Below are 25,839 nucleotides of genomic sequence, written 5' to 3'. Positions count from 1 at the left end.
ACTATTTGATTCTTAACATCTTTACATCTGGAAGCAGCCAGAACATGAAAAATTCCAATCAATATTATAGAATATAATTGTTATTGTGGTGTAGATTGATAATATGGGAAGGAAAAACTATTGGTGGATGTATTCTTCCACATATATTTTAGACAGCAGATCTGTATCTGTACATAGCAGATCTGATATGCCCAGAGATACTTTCAAAGCTATGTAAAATGTTTTAGAGGTGCATGTGAATCTGAATTTTTGTTTACGGTATCATAATGCATATCTACGTTTAGCAAACCAGTTGGTGAATTTCTTAAAGCATAAACTGAAGCTTTGAGTTAATAAACTAGGCAGTAAAATAGCTTCACCTGAAACCCCTACAAAGTTTATGAAAGATTCTTGTAAAAGCTGCTGCACGCTGTTGCATGGTAAAATTTTACATCTTGAAAACTCAGTATCCTTTAGACCATATTAATGAGGAACTTCAAATAACCTCTTTCAATTCTATTCAACAGTTTTTGAGAAATCAGTATTTTTGTACACTTAAAAAATAATTTTGGATACGAGCATATTTTCAATAAAATTCTATAATATAACTTACTTTATGGGCTAACTCTAAGGCTTCAGCCCCTTTTATAAGAATACCATTAACAGCACCCACTCCCGTTCCAACCATCACTGCAGTTGGTGTGGCAAGTCCTAGTGAACATGGACAAGCAATTGCAAGTACTGTAAGTGCACATTGGAAGGCAAATTGGAAAGTAATTTCAGAGTCAGTAGCATCTTCTTTCTGACAATAAGAAATATTTTTATATAGATTTTGAAATACATTAACAGATAAATAATAATTTATATATTGTTTTAACATATTTGAACACAGAGAACCCAGTTATTAACTGAATGTAAAAAAGGCTTCATGAATTAAAGAACTACTTTATATAAAAACCTTCATTCTTATACTTGAAAAATATTCAAAATATAACAATATGCACATGAATTTATACCAATATATTAAGTAGTATTGTAATTTGTTTCATTATTATTTAACTGCATACAGCAAGCATATGAGGGCTATTTGCCTCAAGGAAAGAACACCTTTCTAAACACTTTTTTAAGGAAAAAATGCCCATAGTTAAAGTGAACATGGAGAAAATCATAATATATATATATATATGCTAATCCATTGATTTCAAGTCTAGATTTATTCACACAATTTTTAGATTATTTAATTCAAATTTCATTCATTCAAATTCTTGATAATTTCATTCATTTAATTCATTATTCAATTAATTCATTGACTCATTATTTCATTCTTTCACTCAATTAATGAAATAAGTTTTATTGTTTTTTATAAAATTGTTTTTTAAGTATGTGGCAGAGTTCCCACTATCTAGAAAATCCTGGAAAGTCAGAATAGAATAATGGAGAGGAAAAATAGAACCCTCCTCCTTTTTCCTTTCCAAAATGTGAGGGAAGTTTAAAAAAATACAGATTAGTTCTTTCAAATAAACATTTCATGTTTTAATAGTAGCCACTAAGCAAAAATTGTCTCTTTTAAAATGAAAAGAAATGAAGAATTATAATCTTACTGACCAAATAAATCATAATAAAGTAGCAGCAGTAGATGCATCTACTTTTGCAATTGATTAAATTATTTTGTTCCTTTAAACTTCACAGCAATGCTTTCAATTATTTCGAATTTTTTCCCCAATATTGTTTGGAAAGAAAGTGTGTTGAGCAGTATGAATAAAATAAAAAAGAAAGGTAAAATTATAAAAGAAAGTAAAATACTTTGAAATTATGGGAGGGAAAACTATTCAGAAGATCTAGAATTGAAACAAAAGGGCTAGTTTCAATTGTAGATTTTCTGAATTCTTTTATAATTTTACGTTCCTTTTTATTTTATTCAACACAGTTTCTTTTCAAAGAAATTAAAACATTGCTCTAAAGTTTAAAGGAACGATATAATTTAATCAGTTGTAGGAACACCTACTGCTGCTATTTTATTTTGATCTGCTCAATAAGATTATAATAACTCTTCATTTGTTTTCATTTTAAAACAGACGTTTTTTATTCAGTGATTACTATTAAAACATGAAGTGCTTGTTATTTGAAAGAAATTATCTGTATAAGATTTTTTTGCACCAATCTGTACTGATTGATCTTTTTAACTTCCCTCACATTTCGAAAGGGGAAAAAAAAGGGGGTTATATTTTTCCTCATCACTTTCCTGACTTTCCAGGATTTTCTAGACAGTGAGAATTTTACCAGAAACTTAAAAAATAATTATGAAACAGGTTTAACATATATTAGTTGCATATTGAGTTATTTCTCCTAATAGTCAACATATTCTCAAAACCATCTGTTTACCTAACTCTTATCTTCTTTTACGAAATAAGCTAGTTCACACAACATTCAAACATTTAAAATCAATACACAAACAGCTCAATTTTCTTACATTAGGTCAATATTTACCGTATATACCCGCGTATAAGTCGACCCCCCCACTTCGACATAAAAAATTCATAGAAAATAAGAAACCCGCGTTTAAGTCGACCCCACACTTCTGAAATCAATCGAGAAACTTCAAAAAAATTTTTTGAAGTACTACATTTATTCAAAATCATCTGAGAAAAAAAAGTAAATATACGATAAAAAATACCTTGGTAAATAAACAAAATCAAAATCCTTCAACGTCCGATTCATAGTCAGATTCGCCAAACATTTCATAGAACTCTTCTGTCGTCATTGGCTCGTCATCATACATATTTTCAGTCTCGAACTCTGTATTTCTCTGTACTATCTGCATTTCGCTTTGTTGGCGAAACTTTTTTATTGCTCGATAATGATCGGTTGTTCGGAGGCCGAAAATTCTTTGGTTTAATTGAAACTTACTCTAGTTAAAGTATGAAACTCTGTGATTAGTTCGTCACATAATTTAAGTCATGAAATTACTTCAAGTAAGTGAATTATTTGATAAGTCGTCCAATTTGAGTGCGGGAAGAAAACAACTGCATTATATAAAGAAATTTTTGAACTTCCAATTCTTTTAATTTTTTATGGCCCCGCGTATAAGTCGACCACCCCACTTTGAAGTTTTTTTTTTTGATCAAAATATCTCGACTTACGCGGGTATATACGGTAACTATTTTACTGGGCAACTCTACACTTCAAATATGATGTACATAGCTTTCAATCTTCACTAGTCACATAATAAAGAAACATTGTAACTTACGAAATTAAAAAAAAAAGAAAAAAATATACTTATTAAAAAAAATCATTCCTTTTAGATAACTCTTCAATAAAAAATATTTACATTCTTAAATTTAACCTTTTGATGGTACTTGAAAAGAAAGACTTAACTTATTTTTTAAACGCCAAAGGGTTAATATCTAATTTTTCATGCATTTTCTAAACTAACTAATTTTATAATTATGCAGTAAAATTTCTAAAGTACTTTTTCATTATATATACTTAATTTAAAATTCCCAATTACATAATATCAAAAATTTCTTTAAAAAAAGAAAAAATCTTACATGCTTTTTATGAAATGACTTTATAGAGTCAATAGAGAAATATCCAGCAATTATCCATCCAATTAAAGTGATAAGAGAGACAGCTACTACGACAGGTACAAAATATCCAGCAATTTTATCTGCTAGTTGTTGAATAGGAGCCTGAAGAAAGATGCAGTGCAAACAAATATTATATGTAAGGTACAAAAGAATTAAGCATAAATACAAAAAGTGAATACATTATGAAAAATATGAAGTTTTAAAACAAAAAATAGTAAGAATACTAAATATAGGATATTCAATGGAATTATTCATTGGAATAGGATATTCATTAGAATTCCATGGATATTGAAAGAGATTTAAGATCTGAAAATTCAAATCTTCATGCATTTCTTTTGTTATTCAAATCTTTCTAATCCTAATTAAAAGCCACAACCCAATATCATCTCTGTGTCACTTTTCAGTACTGTACTGCAAGCATACTTTCAAAATCCTTTAGAACAAATAAGCTTGTTCCCCACCCCAATTTCCTACAGAAAATTTAATGCTTCATACATACTGCTTGTCTATATTAAATTTTTAAAGCTGGTGGTACAACTGTTGTACCCAGAAAATTATTTCCTTCGACACCGGCCACAGTACAACTGTAATATCAACATTTCCTTCCCTGTTTTAATCACCCTTTAGATCTCAGGGTGGTCTACCCTTGTTGCTCAGATTGAGCTACTCTGAAAAGCTGGTTATGCATTATTTCCTATTTCTTGTCAGTCTCGCTATGTTTTGACAAAAACTACAGGTTTCATCAGGTGCCAGTATACTTGAAAATCAAATAGAAGCTTATTTCTTTCTCAAATATTAGAACACTGTATCATAATTTTAGTGTGCTAACTTTTTTCCTTGTGCTATTCAATTCTTATAACAGCACCTTGTTTAAAGGTCTCAGTCAATACAAAATTAACAAGTTGCTGGGTGATTTGGATAAGAAAAATTTTGCAGATACCAATTCTGACTATTTAGATGCAGATGAAATATGTTTTAATCAATCTTTTGAAGACAATGTTAATAATTTACTTGAAAAGGCAGTCTTAAGAGCATGATAGAGCTGAGATTACTGGGGGGGGCAGGGAAAAAATTACATTTAGAAGATTCTAATGTAAAGCAATACATAATACTGAATTTTTCACATTTAACTACCTCAGTTTAGGTTCCAGTGAATGAGCCAGCTGTATGGTCTTTTTCCCAGTTTTCACCATGAAAAATGTGAAAGTGAGCCAATTATTTTGGGTCTTCCATGAAAGCATCACTCTCTTTAGGAAAACCCCCTACTGTACTTTGGCTTGATTAAATATTCCAATTTGTGTTTAAGTTTCTTCCCTCAGGCCAGTAAATATTGCATTTAGTTACACTGTAATAACCAGTGGCTATGCAGATAAGATCCCTGACAATCCAAATTTCAACACAAGCAAATGAACAGACTTCATAGGCTTTTTCCCCATGTGTAAGAGTGATTATAAATCACTTTCTCTCCAAAAGTTCTTGATGAAAATTAAGGTGGCATCAATTAATTAAGACAGAGCAACTCAAGGGCTATCTGTATGGGAAGAGATGCCATAACATAATACTTCGTAAGAGAAAACTAGCTCATATTCATGGTATACCTGAAAAAAGCCATAAAACCTTGCATGTTTGCCTGGATTTTAACCGAGGTCAAACTACCAGTGTCCAATGATCTCCCCTTTGTGGGTTTCCACGAAAGCACTCCTATTTTGAGGCAACTAGTCCTAGAGTAAGCAACGAGCATTCCATTGTTAAATGAACTGAATTTTTTTTTTTATCAGGCTAATAACATTTGCTGCATATGCATATATATGATGCTATGATTAACACTTCACCAATTTTGTCTGCTGTTTGAGATTGCTAGATTTAATGTGTAATTTTTAAAGACCCTTTTACAAAGTAGATAAAATTATTTTTATCATTTACGTTCCGTTTTATACTTGAGCGTTATGTATAAGATGTTATTTTGCCCCTTTTATTGGTTGTGTATAAAAACATTAAGTACTGTTCACTTCGCTTGAAGCTCTTCTACTATGTAGGCAATTTTGTCTGATTTATCAGGAGATAAAAATAAAGGACAATCAACTGCATAACAGTTTTTGTCATTTTCATTCATTGTAAATTAAATAAAACTGATTTATCTTTAGATACTCTTTTAAGATGGCATTTCCCCAAGAGTATTTAGGTATCAACAAGGCTCATGTAACTCCTAAACTGAACTGAAGCTTCAGTTACTTTGCATAAAATTTCAGCCAGTTTTAGTTTATTGAAACTCATACATTTTTCAAGAGATAAAGAGAATTCAGATAAGTTGATCCATAAAAAATGTTTTTTCTTTAAAAAAATGAATGTTATTTTCTCTGTAATAAGGTATATTCCAACTCACTATTAAATGTATAAGAAATAGAATTGAATTACGGCAAAGCACATGAAACATATCCACTTAAGGGATCGGATGCTTTCGTGGACACTTTTTAACAGAAAATTGCTCATATTTATGTTCCTGGTGGAAAATTCCATATGTAATCAGCCCATCCTCCAAAAATAACAAAAAATAACCCCTCTCCTCCAAAAATAACAAAAAAATGCCTCTTAAAAATTAATTTTTAGTATTACTGCATAGAATATAATTATTTCACCATAAAAACTCATTTTTAGCTGTACATTTTAGGACAATGTTGATTTATCAAGAGATCTTTATCCACTGGAAGTAACTCAAATGGTTTTTGTTCATACAAAGTATGCCTATAACTTTCTTGTATTATTTGTCCAGGATTTGTATTTCTTGTATTATTGTCCAGGATTTGATTAGCTTGATTTGGATCGTTTACTGGATTATGACAAAATACATGACACATAAGAGTATGGATGCTATCATAGAGGACTTCCTAAGCGAAGCTGGATTGTAGCCATGTTATGCATTATGAAAAGCATAAGAATGTCCATAAATCCAACCCATTCACTGGGATTTGAACCCGAGCGAGCTACCAATGTTCAGCCACTTTGTACAAAATTAAGGAAAATTATTAAGATAACGGTTTAATTTACTAACCTATATTTATTAATCAACAGCACATAAATTAGACATTTGAGATGACTGTGAATAAATAAACTATATTGCACTTTTCTCAAATATTTCATATTACAATGGAATTATTACATTTCAAAGATATTTCTCATGAATTTATTTTCTTCTCTTCATGATTTTTTATTTTTTTAAAGAGAAAATTTCACACTTTAAATAGGAAATACGAGAAAGGATACTTTATGAAACATTTTTCATAAACAGTTTTCTTAAATTTACTTTGAAAATATTCTAGGGTAAATGTTTTGATCACTGGAAGAAATATAAAAAATAGGTTTATTACATTTGAAATGTAAACACCCAGTATACCATTATTCTTTTGAAAATATGAAAGATTAATCTTTTTAAAATAAATTAGAAAATTTATTATGTAGAACATACGTACATCCATCTCATTTAAAATCAAACAAAATTCAACCTTTGGATACAACGATGGTTTTAGACAAATTATTCTGCCTATGACAGAAAACTGATGTCGAATTCTTCTTGATAAACATTTACAACTGTTCTGAAAAATATTTTTAATGAATTCATGTTTTCTAAATGTTAAATCACAAATTGAAATTCTCTTTAGAAAATATTAAAATGAAGCTTAAGAGTGTTCTCTCTCTCTACGACACCACGGAAATAGAAAGATTTAAGAATTAGCTCTTCAGACTTCACTTCACTGCAGGTATACTGCAGATATAAAGGGATGTTTAAGAGCCGTATTGTATCTAAGGTATGTTAAAAAAATCGTTAAAAATAAATTTTTAACCCCTCTCCTCCAAAAATAACAAAAAATGCCTCTTAAAAATTAATTTTTAGTATTACTGCATAGAATATAATTATTTCACCATAAAAACTCATTTTTAGCTGTACATTTTAGGACAATGTTGATTTATCAAGAGATCTTTATCCACTGGAAGTAACTCAAATGGTTTTTGTTCATACAAAGTATGCCTATAACTTTCTTGTATTATTAATGTAAGGAAGTACACAATGAAAGTTATAAAATTCTTAATTTAATATTTACAAATTTAGTAGAAAATTATGTATGAAGAAATTAAACTTTAATTTGTTTATAAAATGAATCTCAAACTAACTGCACTAACAATTTTTCAAGCTGAAGATAAAAAGGTTTACCCGTAGTAGGCAACACCCCCCGTAGAGTGTTGCCATTGCTCGCTTTTAAATCGTTGAGTTTGTTACTCAAAAATTCATTAAAGTTTTACAAAATATGAAATCGATAATAAAACAAATTCCAAATTTCAAATTTGGTCTTTAACATGCCCATATTTGTAAGAAGATTACGTCATTCAAAATTCGATAACTTTATGTACCGTTGTTTTATGACAATGCGAGAAATATGCATACATTTATGCAGATTTTTCATTATTTAATTTCTTCAAATATAATGCAGGACTCTTAACATTTGGTGGCAACAGTTTGAAAAGTGACTCGCCATTTATAGCGATTCAATGCAAAATCGTAAAATGAAAACAATAGTCCTTCACGGACATAGCCCCTTTGGGCTAAACAAAAATTAGGGTTAAGTTTCCTCTGTAATCCTGCAAAACTGTCATTTTATCTCAGTGCATATAATCTAGAGATGCAGCTTGCACTCTGAAATTGTAGTTATTTCGAAATTGCAATCTATAAAATACATATACAGTGAAACTTCGAGATACAAGCACCTCTATACACGAGAAATTTGAGATATGAGGAAATTATGAGAGAAAAATTCTTCTCTAAATACAAGCACTGACTCGAGCAACGAGCCAGGCTGTTGGTATGCGTGGCGCATTTCTCGGTACGACTTAACTCGGGGAATGCCCTCGTCAGATCACTCGGTGTGCTTTGATCTACGTGTTTGTACGCTTGCGAGTTAATTGTTTTTTACATTTAACGCGAAAATAATTATTTCTCGATGCTTCCCAAAAAGATTGTTTACTCAGATAGTGCGGCAAAGAAAAAGAAGGAAGCCATGGTCGTTGAAATTAAGAAAGAAATCATAGATAAATTTAAGCATGGTGTAAGAGTGATGGAATTGGTGAAGACTTACGACTGTTCAACATCAACGATCTGGACTGTTCTAAAGGAGGAAGAAATTAAGAAACTTGATATGGCCAAAGGCGTTACCGTTACTTCCAAGCACCATCCAAAATTCGTAGACGATGTCGAGAAGCTGTTGTTGGTGTGGATTAACAAGAAGCAGTTAAAAGGCAGGCAATTTGATGTCAGAAGCTCTCATTTGCACTAAGGCTAAGAATCTGTACTTGAACGTTCTCAAAAAAACACCAGGTACAATGACTGAAGATGGGATGGCATTTAAGACAAGACATGGATGGTTCGAAAAATTAAAAAAGAAAACCGGTGTTTAGAGTGCTGTGGGACAGGGGGAGGCTGCGAGCTCTGATACAGCAGCAGCTGATACATTTCGTCCAGCGTTTCTACAATTTATTACTAGTGAGGTGTTTCTTCCCCACCAAGTGTTATTTGTGATGAAACAGGTTTTTTTTTTGGGGGGGGGGAAGAAAATGCATAAGGCCCTACATCACACAAGAAGAGAAATCTTTGCCTGGCACCAAATAAGTGAATGATAGGCTTACCTTCTTGTTCTGCACCAATGCAAGTGGAGATTGTAAAATCAAGCCATTGCTCATCTGCCACTCAGAAAATCCACGAGTTTTCAAGAGGAGGAAGGTGCAGAAAAACCAATTGAATGAATGGCGGGCCAACAGCAAAGCCTAGGTAACACAGCAATCTTTCATCGAGTGGATCAATGAAGTTTTTGGTCCCTCAGTGAAGAAATAACTTCATGAAAATAAGTTTCCACTCAAGGCATTGTTCATTTCTGATGATGCTCCTGGCATACTCCAGGGCTAGGAGATGATTTGCTGGAGGAATTTCAGTTCATAAAATTCAAGTTTCTTCCCAACACCACTCTACTTCTCCAGCCTATGTACCTGCAAGTTATTTCCAACTTTAAAAAGCTGTACACGAAGGCCTTGTTTCAAAGGGGTTTTGAAGTGACCGAAAATACAAGCCTGACCCTCAGAGAATTTTAGAAGGATCACTTCAACATCCTAAATTGTTTAAACCTCATTAATAAGGCTTTGGAAGAAGTCTCAGTGAGGACCCTGTATTCAGCATGGGAAAAACTGTGGCCTCAGAGTATTCCTGACTTACGTTTTGATCCTCAACTTGTGGACAACACAGTGCAGTTAGTCGAAAAAAATGTATCTCTGGGGAAAAGTATGGGTCTGGATGTGGATGGTGCTGATCTGGATGAGATAGTGGAGGAGCATAGTGAAGAACTTACAACAGATGAACTTAAAAAACTTCACAAGAAGCAGCAACAAGAGGTGGTAGAAGAGCTTTCATTTGGGGAGGAGGGAACATGAGATTTGTCCTCTCTTCCAGTAAGATTAAAGAAGTGGGAATAAGTGAAAACTTTTTTTGAAGAAATTGATCCTAATAAAGTAGTAAGTGGATGTACCATGAGCTTATGACAATGTAGTGTCACATTTTAGAGGCATCATAAAAAGGACAGAAGCTAGTGTTACTAAATAAGTTTTTGGTAAAGTACCTGAAACTAAAAGAAAGTTAAGTGATTCTGATCCAGAACCTATTCCAGTGGAGTAAAATTCCCAAGTAAAGAGAGCCTTCCTGAATCAGTGGGAGACTCTCCTTCCCCACAGGAACCTGTTTCATCTTCCCAACATCCCTATCACCGGTCAGGACTCATAAAAGTACACAACGATTATATTATTTACCACAACAGTTATTTATATTATTTATATTATTTATTAGGAAAACTGATTTTTATGTTGATATTTTTGGAGTGGGTGTGTGGAATGGATTAGCAGGATTTCCAGTATTTTCAATGGGGGAAGTTCGTTTTTAGATAAGAGAAATTCGCTGCTCAACACTGGAACATATTAAACTCGTATCATGAGGTTCCCTGTACTACATGAAGAACATCACTGGAGATATAATTCCTATGAAATGAAATTGCTAAATAATAATGCTATGTATTTTAGATACAAAAATATATAGAATATAAATAATAGCAAAATTAAGGAAAAAGTTCCCAAAAAATTGCAAATACTGACAAATTAAAAGATTTTCTTTTTCATGATATAAAGAAAAGTTGAAAGTAAATCATAGATCAACTCATTTACCTTAGATGTTTGAGCTTCTTCAACAAGTTTTACAATTTGAGCCAAAGTTGTATCTTTTCCAATGTGAGTTGCAACAATTATTAATACACCAGTTTGGTTAACAGATCCCCCAATCACCTGAGATTTTGGACCTTTTGGCACAGGTAAAGATTCCCCAGTTATTAAAGATTCATCTGCAGTGGAGCTTCCATATGCTACTCGGCCATCAACTGGAATTTTAGCTCCAGGTACAACCTAGTCATAATGAGAAAACACACCATTACTATACTGTCATATGCATTTTTTAAAAGTGATTTCTTTAATTTTGAATTACCATATGAATTATTATACACTTGTATAATTGTACAACAGCATCCTTAAATAACAAGATCTAATTCAATTAATAACATAACACTAAACAACTAAAAATACCTATATTTTAGAAAATAATGTGAAACTCCAAACATGGCTTTCAAATTATCAAAGCATCAACTTCTCAAAAATAAATAAATAAATAAAGACTTGAAATACTGAACTGAGTGAAGTTGATTCAAAGAAACAAGTTGGTACTTGAAAAGCTTGCACTTTTTAGAAAAATTAATGGTTTCTAAAGGAATAAATCTTTCCAAGATGTGAAATTAAACTAAAAGCTTAACACTAATTCATGACTGAAACTAATTGATTCTTCATACCATAAAATAAGAAGGTTCTGTAAATGAAGAGATAATAGTATTGGATTTTATCGAAATTATTTCTAGTGTTTAAAGTCTGAAAATGGAAGTGACAAAACATAGAAATGAAGATTCAGAAAGACAAAATAGTAAAGGGTTTGAGATTTTATCAGACTAAGGTAACCTTCCTATGGTGACTCAAGCCAGCTCAAAAACAGAAAAGGAAGGTAAATATGAAACAGTAAAAGTGATGAGGATGAGGCTTTGGAATGTATAAGAATGAGACTGCATGGGTGAATAAATTGATTTTGAATACAGTGACATCATTTCTGCATTGCCCGTTATAAACTGTCTGCTACATTTTTGCACTGTCTGCTATACTGCCCAGAAAAATATCAATATAACTGTCATGAAAAAGAATATAACAGATTTTTTCCAGGAAAAAACTATACAAGTATAAATTTTATTATTAATTTAATTAAAGCTTATTTTACTAAAACATTAGAAGTAGTTCATTTAAAACCTCTGAAAAATTCTCTATCTAAGCACCTGTGCATTGATTACAATATTACATGGCCCTATTTTTACAATTTGTACATTATAGTACAGATCATCAGTAATTTGAAATAATGCCTTGGAGAATTTCAATACATTAAAAGCACTATTCAAATTTATAAATTATCAGTTACATATATAATGCCTCAGTATAATGCGCTAAGTAATACTAGAATTACATCCACATTAAGCTTAAAATATAAAATAATAAAAAAAAATATAATAATAAAGTATTTGGGGAGGCTGAGCATTTTTCATAAAATGAAAAAATATCTATATATGTATTTGGTAAACTTTAGAAACTATTTTCATGATTTGCAGTCAACAAACAATAATTGTATGAACGTATGCGTAGACAGGGATGTACCATCCATTTACAAACTGATTCAAAGAACAAATTCGCTGTACTGAAAGAGTGAACAATGATCCCACAAAACTGCGTGGTACCTCCTTTGAGAGCTTCTGTTCAAAATGACCAGAGACATTCGATTCCCATTCTAAGAAAGAAAAGAGTATGTCTCTTCTGTAATGAAAATGAGTTTAATTTCCTATCATTTTGAACATTTTTTATTCCAGAATTTTATTGTTAGTTCCATGTAGAAAAAAGAGGTTTTAGGGAATCTCAAAACTAAGTCGAAAGAAATCAATCCGAGTCAGCGATTCCATCGAGTTGATTCTTTCGATTCCTCTCCTTGTTATATTATTTTCCTTCCATTCTTGCATGTGATTTGAGTTATTCTTTACTCTGAATCTTACTGTTAAAGCAAAGAATTGTAAAAAGAAACTGAATCAGCTCAGTCAGTAAAAGGCTTTGATCTCATCCCATAAAACAGCAGTTTTGCTCACCTCTAAGTGCTGATAAATTCTTTGCATGAATATATTTTATAAAATTCTTTTTCAAAACATTATTTTGCATTTGGCTTTTATTATTTTGCATAAAATTAAACATTTAACCAAAGGTAATGGTTTTACTGTAATCCATATTTTGAGCTTCAATGTATTCTTAGCTTCCAATACCAATCAGTTTGAAGATACTTTTTTCCTACAATGCCACATCTGTTTCATTCTCTAAATTTCTTTCTCAATAATTTGTTTATAACTAGGACACTTTTCCATGTCACACATGGTTTTAGGGAATATTCATTATATTAAAACAGTGTTTCCCCAACTGCTGTATCATGAAGCTCCACTATGTGTATTGCAAAACTTTCAAAGTTAGGTATGCATTATTCATATTGAAATTTATTCCACAATAACTAATTTCCTCAAAATGGTTCTCCCTAATTTTTCTGTGGAAGCAAATCACACATGGAAACATGAGGAAGTACTCTCTGCCAATTGATGCAGAACATATACTTCAGAGAGACTGATAAAAACTGAGCTTGAAATCCTCCCGTTTTGCTGTTCACGAAAATGTTTAACCTTTTGATAGTCATCAAGGAACTCAGCTTGCATTTCAGTTATGCACTGCAGTGGGTGCAAATGAACACAGTCCACATTCTTGAATAACTTATTACAGGTTTTCATCAGTTGTTCTGCCTTTCTGAGATCTGCATCTGTTGTAGATGTGCAGATAATGTTGTGTTAATCCTCTAGATCAGTGCTCCGCAACCGGTGTGCCATGAGTAGGATATAGGTGTGCCGCAATCAAATACATGTATTTGACATTTTGCAATTTTTTATCATGTATTTAATACACAATGACAATTTTTTTCCTTAATAATGTCTATTTTAAATGTTTTTATATATTTCACTGTTGTATGGTTGTGTGTGTGATTGTAAGTGTGTCAGCATTTGAATTTTTTCAGCACTTCCTTGATAACTCGGAACTCGAAAATATATAACTTTTTTTAAGCGCAGGTATCACATTGATAATTATTATGATTGCATATAAATAAATATGTTATGGTTTTATAATTGTATATTTTTCAAATTAAAAACAAAAATTTATTGTAAATTTTGTGTATAAATCAATACATATATACATTAGCTTTTGGTGTGCCACGAAATTCCAGAAAGATTTTTTGTGTGTCGCAGGTGAGAAAAGGTTGCGGAGCACTGCTCTAGATTAAACCAACTTAGAACTTGCTACACCGCACTGTCATATATGTCATACTTGTAGCACCATTCCCATACACATCCCACATCCCATTAGAACTTTTGTTTTTTAAAAAATAATGTCACATTATATGAAACAAATGCTTTCTTTGATTTTTCAATATTTTAAAATCAAACAAAACAATGTTTATAACTCTTTACTGAAAACACAATGTATTCTACAATAATTAAATGGCAACAACAAAGAGATGGGGCTGAAAATTTACATCAACATATAAAATAAAGTAGCTGCATGCAGATCATAAAAGAAATTTTTAGGACAACCTAATGCATTTCTACATAATTTATATTAGGTCATTATAAAGATGACAAAAACTTCAAAATTTATAACCCCACAAAAACTATTCAAGACATACTTTTAATGTATCACCTCGTTGAACAAGTTCAACATCAATCTGCTTTTCATTCAATATCTGACCATACTCATCAACTTCAACCAATGTGGCTTCAGTAGCTTGAAGAGATAAAAGCTTTGCTAAAGCTTCTGATGTTTTGCCCTGATAAAGCATTAAAAAGAAAGTTAAAATACAGCAAGGTAAAATAATACACTTCAATTTCTAATATGTTTTTATCAAGTTAGTCTTTGTGTATATCTACATATTAATTTTAATTTTATCCAAGAACAACAAATATGCTTAGATAATATGAAAAATGCAGCTATAAATGGTATTCGTCGGTTTTACCGGAGGCCAAAGTGCCAAGGGAAAAAAAAATGTAGCAAAGTTCAGATGTCATTAATTTTTTTTTTTTTCAAACAATGGAATTTTAATCAAAATAGGGAAGAGGGAAGAAAAAAAATGAGGTACCTTTTCAAAAAAATATTTAATTCCATTCTTAAAAAAAGCTGTGTTTTTTCACAATATTTTGCATAAAATTGCCCCTTTCTAAGAAGAATGCAACATTTATTTTCCCTTGATGTTCAGATGAAAATTGTCATAATTTTTAATCTTGGGGGAGATTATTTCATAATTCTTATTAATTGGTATCAGTTATGGTCATATTTTTGCTACATAGTTTGGCAATAAATGCAGCCAAACTTTGAAATCACTCAGCGGTCATCAGTAAAATTGGCATCTACCCTTCAGTCTTTTATAAATGAACAGCTATTTTTTTTTAATTAACAAGAAAGGTTTTGCAATAAGGCATTAAACAATCTTAAAAACTAAAGAAAATATATTATTTATCTATTTTTAAAAAACTCAGCATATTTAAAGAAAGAGAGAGAGAGAACATTTTTATATCTGTTGTTTAATTCAGAAAAGTAAAATCAAAAAGCAAGGCTCAAGAAGGTCAGTAGAATATTTGAAGCAGAATTTATCAGTTTTCATATTCTACTAATTCCTGTAACTTTTTCCATCAAAAAATTTACTAAGCATCAATAATAAAACATTATTATTGGATTCTTAAAAAACACTAATTATACAAACCTTTGCAATATGTTCCAACCATCTTCCTAATGATATGAAAATTAATAGCATAGGAGGTGTTTCAAAAAATGTTTTCGGGCTCCGATCAGCTTCCACAATTGTAAAATATAAGAGAGCAGCAACACTATAAAAGTAAGCTATTGTTGTGGCTAACATAATCAAAACATCCATGTTGGCAGTGCGATGTTTTAAAGCTTTAAAAGCTTGCACATAGAAGTACCTTCCACCATAAAACTAAAAATATAATACAATTAACAATTAATTAATTAATTATGCACAAAGACATTAATAAACAGTTATAAAAACAGGAAGTTTGTCAAGTATAAAATATTTGCATATCACAGTCTTGAATTTTCTGACTTAATATTGCTAATTTACAATTCGGGTGAGTTAAAAAGGACATCATTTAAGTTTTGAAATGCAAGTGGCAACAGCCAGTAACAGCAAAATACAGCAACTCAAAAGATGACCAAAAACATCTTCCCAAAGTAACCACAACCTTTAGCACCTGCATACTCATTTTAGACAAAGGAAATCATAAAATGGAAAAGAAATGGTCAGAATGGAACCTTGTTTCTAGTCTTAGATTACAGATAATCTCTCAGATTCATACGTTCTCAACACATCCTAACTTAACAGCTATCTAAATACAGTGGTAGAGAATTTCAGCTATCAGTTTTCAGAGAATATACAATTCATTATTTTTTGTATATTTGTACTTCTCTTGGTTTAGGTTTATTTGATTTTAGTAAAGCATACAATCTGCCCAAAGACTTTAAAAGTCTTCCATGATGGCATGTCTCATTTTAAGGGAAACTGGCTTGCAGATATATTACATACAGGAAAAACCATGAAAATGCCCATTCAAACAGTCTGTTCACCTGGAATTGAACCCAGGTCAAAGTCCCAGTATTCAGCGATTTTACTGTTTTTCCACTGGTGGGCATTCAAACTTCGTTAGTAAATCCACTTCCATTCTATTCTGACACTCTCGCTATTCTCATTAGTGCCACATTATTGCAGCTCTCAAGGTCAGAAAGTTTTTATTCATCATTACAATGGCCCCAATGTGCAACAATGATAATATTACCAGTAGTGCTTCTAAGATAAGTCATTTCCATAAGCATAAAATTTCTGGATATGCTTGAAATAGGAAACAAAATATAAATGAATAATCATACATAATAGTAATGTATTAAATTACAAGAAGCCTTATTATCAAAAAAAAAAAAAAAAAAAAAAAAAAAAAAAAAAAGATAGGATGAAAAAGTAAATAATGACTTTTAAAGGCAATGACTCCATGCTTTAAGGTAAGAACAAACTTCAAAAACATCAAAATCAAAAAATCAAAGAGAGAAATTATGATGCTAGATTTATTTACATTTATGATAAACTTCGGAGAGAAAGGGGAATACCTGTCAGGACTTATAGTCACAAAAGTGCAAAATAAATCAAGATTTAAAGTTTGTAGGCATAGACTAATACCGGTAAACAGTATCTCAAATAAGAATGAAACAAAGTGCTGATTAAGTATGACTCATAAAACATGCAAAATTTTCTAGTTGTTATTGTAATAGCATTTCTTTCAGAAATAGCAGAAGTTTTATTAAAGTGATAGAAACACTTGAGAAAAGGCCCTTTATTTAAAAAAGACCATTATGAACTATTATAAAAGGACCCTTTTAAATAGCTGTGATCGCAAATGAAGCAAAATATTTGTTGACACATTATGAATATATTCAAAATACCAAAAGCAATAATTTGTACAATTTTAAAAAGAGCATGTAGAGAATGCACTTATTGACACTAACCACAAAAAAAAAAAAAAAAAAAAAAAAAAAAAAGAGGTTATGATAATAGCTAAGTAAAAGTTTTTCAAGAAACTGTAAATTTCTATGTTAGGCTGCTGCTTGAAAATTCATTCAACTGTTAATCAAATTAAATAAGATCTGGACTTAAGATTTTGTATAAGAAAAGTAGCTTGTACAAATAAAGTTTAAAACAAATTGAGCCCCCCAAAAAATGTCTCAAAATTGATTTTGTCTACAAGTGGACAGAAACTAATCTTAGACAGCGATTCATACTTTACATTTGATCCTAATCGCAATGCTCACAATAAGTATTATCATTCAGTACTCTCTAACTCTGTCCTTGAGCATTTGGATGATGCCTAAAAAAATCACAAGAAAAATAATGGTATGGAACAGCATAGATGAAGAGAACAATGTTTCTAACTCATTCTTTTTTTTTTTTTTTCCCAAGAAAATGTAAGTTCATTTTGTCAACAAGTGGACAGAAACTAATCTCAGACAGTGATTCATACTTTATATTTGATCCTAATCACAATGCTGATAATAAGTATTATCATTCAGTACTCTCTAACTCTGTCCTTGAACACTTGGATAATGCCTAAAAAAAGCACAAGAAAAATAATGGTATGGAAGACCACAGATGCAGTGCAGGATTTACATATAATCTACACAAGCTATAGCTTAGGGCCCACAACTTTCTTGGGGCCCCAAAAAGATTAAAATAATGTATAAATGTAATATTAAAATATACTATAACAGACTTATAAAGGGCCCCATATCTCAAATATTGGGTCATATAAAAAGTCTTTGTGCTTTTTTGCCACTAGATGGTGTTGATGCCTATATATCAAGCAACACTCACTCCACTGTCTCAAACGAACCTGTGCTCAAAAGGTGATATTCAGCTTCCATTGTCTGTGAAGATAGTTTTGTAATTCGTTGCTCATGTAAAAAGTTATATGAATTTGAAACTGAGTGAAATATCTGAAGAAATATGCTATGTGATGTTTTTTTACTATATACGAGGGCTATCCAGAAAGTAGATTACATTTTGGAATAAAAAAATAAACAAAGTATAGGAAACAAATTTTATTATATACAGATGAAAGCCACACTCAAATACTACTTTTCTACATAGTCACCATACAAATTAAGGCATTTATCGTAGCGATGTACGAGCTTGGAAATTCCTTCGTCGAAAAATTCGGCCGCCTGCGCCTTCAACCACTTCGTTACCTCTTCTTGCAGCTGTGCATCGTCATCAAAACGCTGCATAGCCAGCCACTTCTTCATTGCTGAGAATAGGTGGAAGTCGCTCGGTGCCAGGTCGGGACTGTACGGCGGATGAGGAAACAACTCCCACTTAAAAGATTCAAGAACTTTACGAGTGACATTTGCCGTGTGGGGCCGGGCGTTGTCGTGAATCAACAAGATCTTAGAGCTCAACATTCCTCTGCGCTTGTTTTGAATTGCTCTTCTGAGTTTTTGGAGAGTTTGGCAATACCTTTGAGAGTTTATTGTAGTGCCTCTTTCCAGGAAGTCCACCAAAATTACACCTTTTCTGTCCCAAAAAACAGTCGCCATCATCTTCCTTGCCGACATTGTTTGCATGCATTTCTTGGGTTTTTGGGGAGAACTTGTGTGCCCCCACTGATTGATTGCAATTTCGTTTCACAGTTCACATGTTTCACCCATGTTTCGTCACCAGTAACGATGCGATCGAGTAAAGAGTCACCATCCTTATGGTAAGCGTCCAAAAAGTTCAACGCTGCAGCCATTCGCTGATTTTTGTGGTCCTCTGTCAAGATTTTTGGAATCCATCTTGCACAAAACTTGTGGTAACCAAGCTTTTCGCTGATGATTTCGTGCAACAAACTTCGCGAAATTTGTGGAAAACTCAAAGAAAGTTCCGTTATTGTGAAATTTCGATTTTCACGGACTTTAGCATCGACTTTTTCGAGAAGTTCGGCGGTCACTGTGCTGGGTCTCCCACTTCAATCTTCGTCGTGAACATTGGTTCGGCCATTTTGAAATCTTATGACCCACTGACGCACTCCACCTTCAGTGATAATGTTGTCCCCATACACTTCACGAAGCTGCCGATAGATTTCTATCGGTTTACAGTTTTTTGCAGTCAGAAACCTTATTACTGAGCGCACCTCGCAGCTCGCGGGATTTTCAATTAACGCAGACATTTCAAACCGTCACAGTATCTGAACGGAGCACAGCACGAACCTCTCACTAGCACGGCTAGATGCAGACTGAGCTGCGCAACGTTCTGACCCCAAGATGGCCGCGCTAGCCCCGCCCCTAGCGGACACAGACGGAAACGTAATCTACTTCCTGGATGGCCCTCGTAAAAGTTAAAAATGCTGCAAAAACTTGCTGAAAAATTTGTGAAGTGTACGGTGAGAATGCTGTGGGTAAACAAAAGACCCAGGCGAGGTTTGCTTGATTCTGTTCTGGAAATTTCGATGTTTAAGATGCACCTCACTCTGGTTGGTCAGTCACCGAAAAAGTCAATAAAATTTTGCAACTAGTGGTGCAAGACTAGCACACAAGCTGTCACGAAATAGCGGAGGTACTAAACATCAACAACATGACAATTTGGAATCATTTGAAAAGAGCAGGCTACAAAAAAGAAGCTCGATGTTAGGGTGCCACATGAATTAACACACAGAAATTTGATTGACGGAATTACCATCAGTGAAATGCTGCTGAAACACAATGAAATCGAACCATTTTTAAACAGAATTATTACAGGTGATGAAAAATGGGCGAAATACGAGAATATCAAATGCAAGCGATCACGGTCAAAGGCCAGTGACCCTACATAAACGACTTCAAAGCCTGGATTGTCACCAAATGAGGTTATGTTGAGTGTTTGGTGGGATTGTAAAGGAATTGTTCATTATGAGCTACTGCAACCTGGCAAAACCATCAATTCAGCTCTGTACTGTGCACAATTCGACCGTCTGAATGAAGTAATCCAGAAAGAGTCACCAGAATTGGCCAACATAAAGGCAGTTGTGTTCCATCACAACAATCCACAGCAACAAACATCTTTGATGACTTGGAACAAATTAAAGGAGCTTGGTTAGGAAGTTTTGATGCATCCACTGTACAGCCTGGATCTTGCTCTGTTTGACTACCATTTGTTTCGGTCTCTACAAAGCTCTCTTGATGGTAAAAAATTGGCCGTCCGAAGCACTCCTGAAAATAACTTGACCAAGTTTTTTGACGATAAATCACAGAAGTCCTACACCAATGGAATCATGAACCTACCTGAAAAATGGCAAAAGGTCATAGATAATAATGATAAATATGTACTTGATTAAAATTGATTTTCAATAACGAAAAAATTTGTTCAAAAATGAAACAAAAAGGCACAGAGACCTTTTATATAACCCAATAGCTTAGGACATTATCAAGTCTAAATCTGGCTCTACACAGAATGAAGACAGCATGTTTCTAACCCATTCTTTTTCTTTCAAGAAAATATAAATTTATTGCCACTTATTTAAAGCATTAAAAAGGTTTAATTCCTTTAATTAAATAATGTGATCAAAATAAAGATATTTTCTTTTTGCTATTATGCAAAAGATATCATATATTTTAACAACCAGAAATTGATTTTGTACCTAAGTGTAATGTCCCAAACATAGCTTATGACAAAAGCAATGGAATATTTTGAAGCATTACTAAATGCAACCACTCTAATAGAAGCACAGCCTAAAAGCATGGCTCAGTATAAGAAAAATAACCTTTGGAGTGAATGTCTTTAAAAAAAAGAAGGTAAAAGCATGCATGAGCAGAAATCAGAGTATATATAGGTGGTTAGGTTTATTTTATTTGATTATGGCAAAGCACTTAAAGGCTTTCTGCAAGAGAGATGCCTTTATGGAGGACTTTCTAACAGAACTAGCTCATATTCATATTGCACATGGGGAAAACCATGAAAACGTTCATGAAACCAGCTGTTTGCCAGAACTCAAGCCCTGGAGTGAACTACCAGTGTTCAGTGATTTTATCATTCAGACACTGGTGGGCTAAAATTTTTGTGAAATGAACCAAAAAGAAAACTATGCAGCAGTTTTAATATGGCATTTGCTGCACACTGTTCTGATATATGTTTCAATTTCATATAAAGAATAGAATGAAATTTAAACAAAAACCTCAAATTTTTCTCATTCGTAGCCAGGATATTGTTTATTATGGTGTAGTGTCATTAAACATATAATCATGCTGGCATTGTTTATAATGTGAAGAATCCTCATGCTCTCAAACCCTAAAATAAAAATTTCTGCTAATTTTTTGGCTACATAATAGAAAAGTACAGGACACAGTGTTGTTCACTGAGCAGTTTCATCTTTGAAGTAAAGTATATTTGGAAAAGGAAGAGTTGGCATTAAACATTTTATGAACAATAAACAACGTGTCTGGCCATTCTCAGGCCATCAGCATGGAAGATAAGAATATTTATATATTTACCTTCAGATATGTCTTTAATGATTCAACTATTTGATTAGAAAATCATTGGGTGTTTCGTATTTGTGTGTATATGTGCAAGATAAAAAATAATGTAAATCAAAATTATAATTTAAACTAGCAGTAACCCCTTAATTCCCCCTCTCTATTCTAAAAATCATAATAATAACCTTTCTGGACTGCCATTTCTAAATCAATTCCTTCTTTCACGGCTTGCGTAACACTGATGATGTAGCTAACTCGGAAACTAATTAATTTCAAGAACCAAAACCTTTCTAATCTAAACCAAAACCTCCTCTTGGCGAGTCTCCATACTGGATAATTGCACACTTTTAGCTTCAGCTCCGCTGCAGTCAAGATGTTACTTCACTCCATTTGCTGTGTCATACTGCTAATTATGCCATTATCTAAAATCTGATACTCTGTATAAAACTGTGGGGGGCGTATTGTGCCCATGACCATGTGCGATGAAAAAATATTTTTGATAAATAGTTCTTATCACCAATAAAAGTTATATTCAATTTGGCCACATATGTCTATAAGTCTTTCTTTTGACTGTCATCTTTCACACTATTAAGTAATGTCTCTCCAGGATATAATGCAGAGAATTATCGTCAGTCTGTTGCAGCTTCTCCAAGTCAGATTATTACATATATCCATACACATATACAGACCTTCAAGATGATTTAAGCTGCTATTGATACTGATCCCAACCATCATATAGTAGAATGTTCATCACTTCTGATATAATAACTTTTTGAAATGGAATAATTAAAGCTAGAAAACAGCCTATTAATGTTGAAAGAATTTATGGAATGAATGACTAATTTCAAAGGCTTCCCAGGCATCAACATAGTAGCAAAAATGATACAAATAGAAACAAAACTTGCTAGTAAGAGGGATTTGTTGATATGAATGAAGAATATGTTACTGAGGAACGAGCATTTGGAAAAACTAGTCTATTCATTTACTATAATAAATAATAAAGAAGTAAACAATATAAGTATTGAAAAAATTTGAAGAAATATTTTAGATGATGCTTATCTTATAGAGAACACAAAAAGTAGCATATATAATAAAAGAAAAAGTTTTTCTAATATATATGTACAGAATTGAAAAGACAAAAGAGACAACCTCCAATAGGATTTCTTCCACATAACTGACAACAGCAAAAGTGTTCACCTTCAAAGATACTCAGCCATCAATCTAATGTCACTATCATTTTTAACTCTTCAATCTCTTTTACCTTCTGAAAATAATATTCCTAACAACCTTGCTTTTTTCCTTAGATGAACAACGAAACACAGCATCACAATCCCTACATTCTGCTTTGCCTTCTTACTACAGATATATAATGCTATCATATAACAGCTGTCATCATCAGCAATATCAGTGACCATCACAACAATAAGAATGTAGAAGTTGATAATGTACTCACAATAAACTAACACAATTGTTTAAAAGTAAGATTTTGTCATAAGTTGTGAAAATTATGTGTATATGATTTTCACACTAAAATTTTAGCCTGGAAATAGAACAATTTTTATTTCTTTCATGCCTTGATACAATGCATCCTATTGTAGATTACAAGTGTAAAGAATTTTAAATGCTTCTTCCATCTGTTTTTGTAGTGATCAGCACATTCCAGTATCAAACTGAAAGATCTTATGTTTGATATCTAGTATAGGGACAGTTGATTTTTCAAGATGCTTGCCTCTAAAATATCAAGTGACTTTGCAATGTGCACAAATAAAAATACTGTACCATGCCAACCCATCTCAGTTTGATATAGCCAAGTGGGTTTCACCTCCTTTTCCCAGCTATTCTTCGGTAGGGCACAGCATAAGGAATTAAAGGCATCCTCTTCATTATTCCTTATCATCACATTTCCCTAGCAAGCTAGAAGTCTTTCATCTGATTTCTGAAAAGACTAATTTTTCAAAATTCCTGCCTACAAAAAAAAAATCTACCAACCCTATGCAAAAATTAAATTTCTTAATTTTTCACACTTTTTTGAAAATTTTGCTAAAATATTAGAATGTTTAATTTTCATACCTATGAGAAAGAGTTACATTTCACATTACTTTATTTAGCAATGTAGAATGTAATACAATGAAAGTGACAATCCTATTATGTATAATGCTCATTATTATACTTAGCAAGTCCTAGAATGAGATATAGCTGTGGATATAAAATCTACCAACCCTAAGCAAAAATTAAATTTCTTAATTTTTCATACTTTTTTGAAAATTTTGCTAAAATATTAGAATGTTTAATTTTCATGCCTATGAGAAAAAGTTACATTACAAAGTTACTTTATTTAGCAATGTAGAATGTAATACAATGAAAGTGACAATCCTATTATGTATAATGCTCATTATTATACTTAGCAAGTCCTAGAATGGGATATAGCTGTGGATATAGGGCATAAGAGTGTACTGCACCCTCTTATTACACCAAATATAATTAATAACTGTATTTTGCTATTTCACATTTACAAAGATAACTTACTCTTCCCAACTAGAGTTTAAAAAAATGAGGAAGAAAAACTTCACAATGATTTTTAAAATTGCAGAGTAATAGCAAAAAGGAATCCTAATTTACTACAATTTCAATAGAAAATAATAAAACATGCCAATGCAGCAAAATATTTAAATTTCTTTAATAATAAACAAAATATTTAAATTTCTTTATGCATAATATTTAAAAAAATTCTATAAACTGAACTTTGTTGATTAATAAATCAAAGAAATGGGATAGGAGCTTCCCTCTTTAACTAAAAAAAACACTTAATGTTGCCATCTAATGTTTAAATGAAAACTGTTGCCAACTGCTTGAACAACTATGATTAAATGAAATTAAAAGAAGGGGGAAATGGGTATCTCTTCACAGGACTTCACTCTCTTCAATGCTAGAATTTTATAATTATGATTAAATTATATTTTGGATGCATAAAATTAAGTATATTTTGAAAAGTAAAAATCATGTGACAGAAGTACGTATTATATGCATCACTATAAACAATGTACACACCAGTAAAAACAAACTGCAAAATATCAAATAGCTCATTTTGTCCTCTGTGCGGACAGAGTCAAATTTTTTACGCTACTCATCTTGACTCGTGCTTCTGCACTTGTGTTTTTAAACTGTAAAGTTCATAAATATTGGAAGGCTAGAGATCTAATGGCGTCATATTAAGTGACTATTAAGTTTTATTGCTTATTATATTACTATTGTTATATTTACTATTTAGTTTATTATTATATTTACTATTAAGTTATATTTACTATTAAGTTTTAGTTTATTATTATATTTACTATTAAGTTTTAGTGCTCGAAATAACTGATTTCATCTTCTGGGTATTTCTAATAAATAAATAAATAGCTCATTTTATTTCATGCCAGTCAGTGTATTATAGCTTGAAAGATGATTTAAAAATACTTATGCTACGGGAACTGCTAATAGTTTTGCTCTCTGTTTTTTCTTTCTAAGTTACATACAATTTGAATGAAATTATAACAGGCGAAAGGATATCAATTAAAAAAAAAAAAAAAATTAAAAGACTAGAAAATTCTGAAACATTTAATGGTATTTAATAAATCTATTCTACTTAATACAAACCTGCACAGGAGTGGCCAATAAAAAGAGGAACAAATTCTCTGATGAAAGGCCAGGAATTACACAACAAAGATTTTCTCTTCCTGTTGACATCTTCACAAACATAAAGTACATCATTACGACCATAGATGGCAAGCCAAATACCAGTAAAAGATAGAAAGAATTACGCCACCTACAAATACAGTTTTTAAATACTTCATAAACAGAACTGAATCAAAAATTAAAAGCTATTTAATACATTTATTACAAATATAAATCACAGTCATTGACACTGAAATAGGAACCTGAAAACTGGAACAATGAGTTCCGAAATAATAAATAAAATAAACAAGAACATTGAAAAGATGAACTTTTAATA

General features: G+C 31.9%; 1 protein-coding gene across 2 annotated transcripts in view; it reads right to left on the bottom strand.

Annotated features, from left to right (window-relative positions):
• The window catches only part of ATP7 (copper-transporting ATPase 1), an 82,257-nt gene that overhangs the window by 25,828 nt on the left and 30,590 nt on the right, over positions 1-25,839 (bottom strand). For both annotated transcript variants that reach the window (XM_035356475.2, XM_035356476.2), the window contains exons 8-13: positions 25,485-25,653; positions 15,565-15,798; positions 14,494-14,634; positions 10,815-11,048; positions 3,528-3,668; positions 593-781 (exon numbers count right to left, since the gene is read on the bottom strand). In XM_035356475.2, the coding sequence (XP_035212366.1) occupies positions 593-781; positions 3,528-3,668; positions 10,815-11,048; positions 14,494-14,634; positions 15,565-15,798; positions 25,485-25,653 (1,108 nt within the window). The remainder of the gene's footprint in view (positions 1-592; positions 782-3,527; positions 3,669-10,814; positions 11,049-14,493; positions 14,635-15,564; positions 15,799-25,484; positions 25,654-25,839) is intronic.

This window comes from Stegodyphus dumicola, chromosome 3 (assembly GCF_044657685.1).
Source record: "Stegodyphus dumicola isolate Sdum_Otavi_A_Nest chromosome 3, ASM4465768v1".
In the NCBI taxonomy this organism is placed as follows: Eukaryota; Metazoa; Arthropoda; class Arachnida; order Araneae; family Eresidae; genus Stegodyphus; species Stegodyphus dumicola.
The sequence above is the reverse complement of the archived record's forward strand: the minus strand, read 5'-3'. Positions and strand labels throughout refer to the sequence as shown.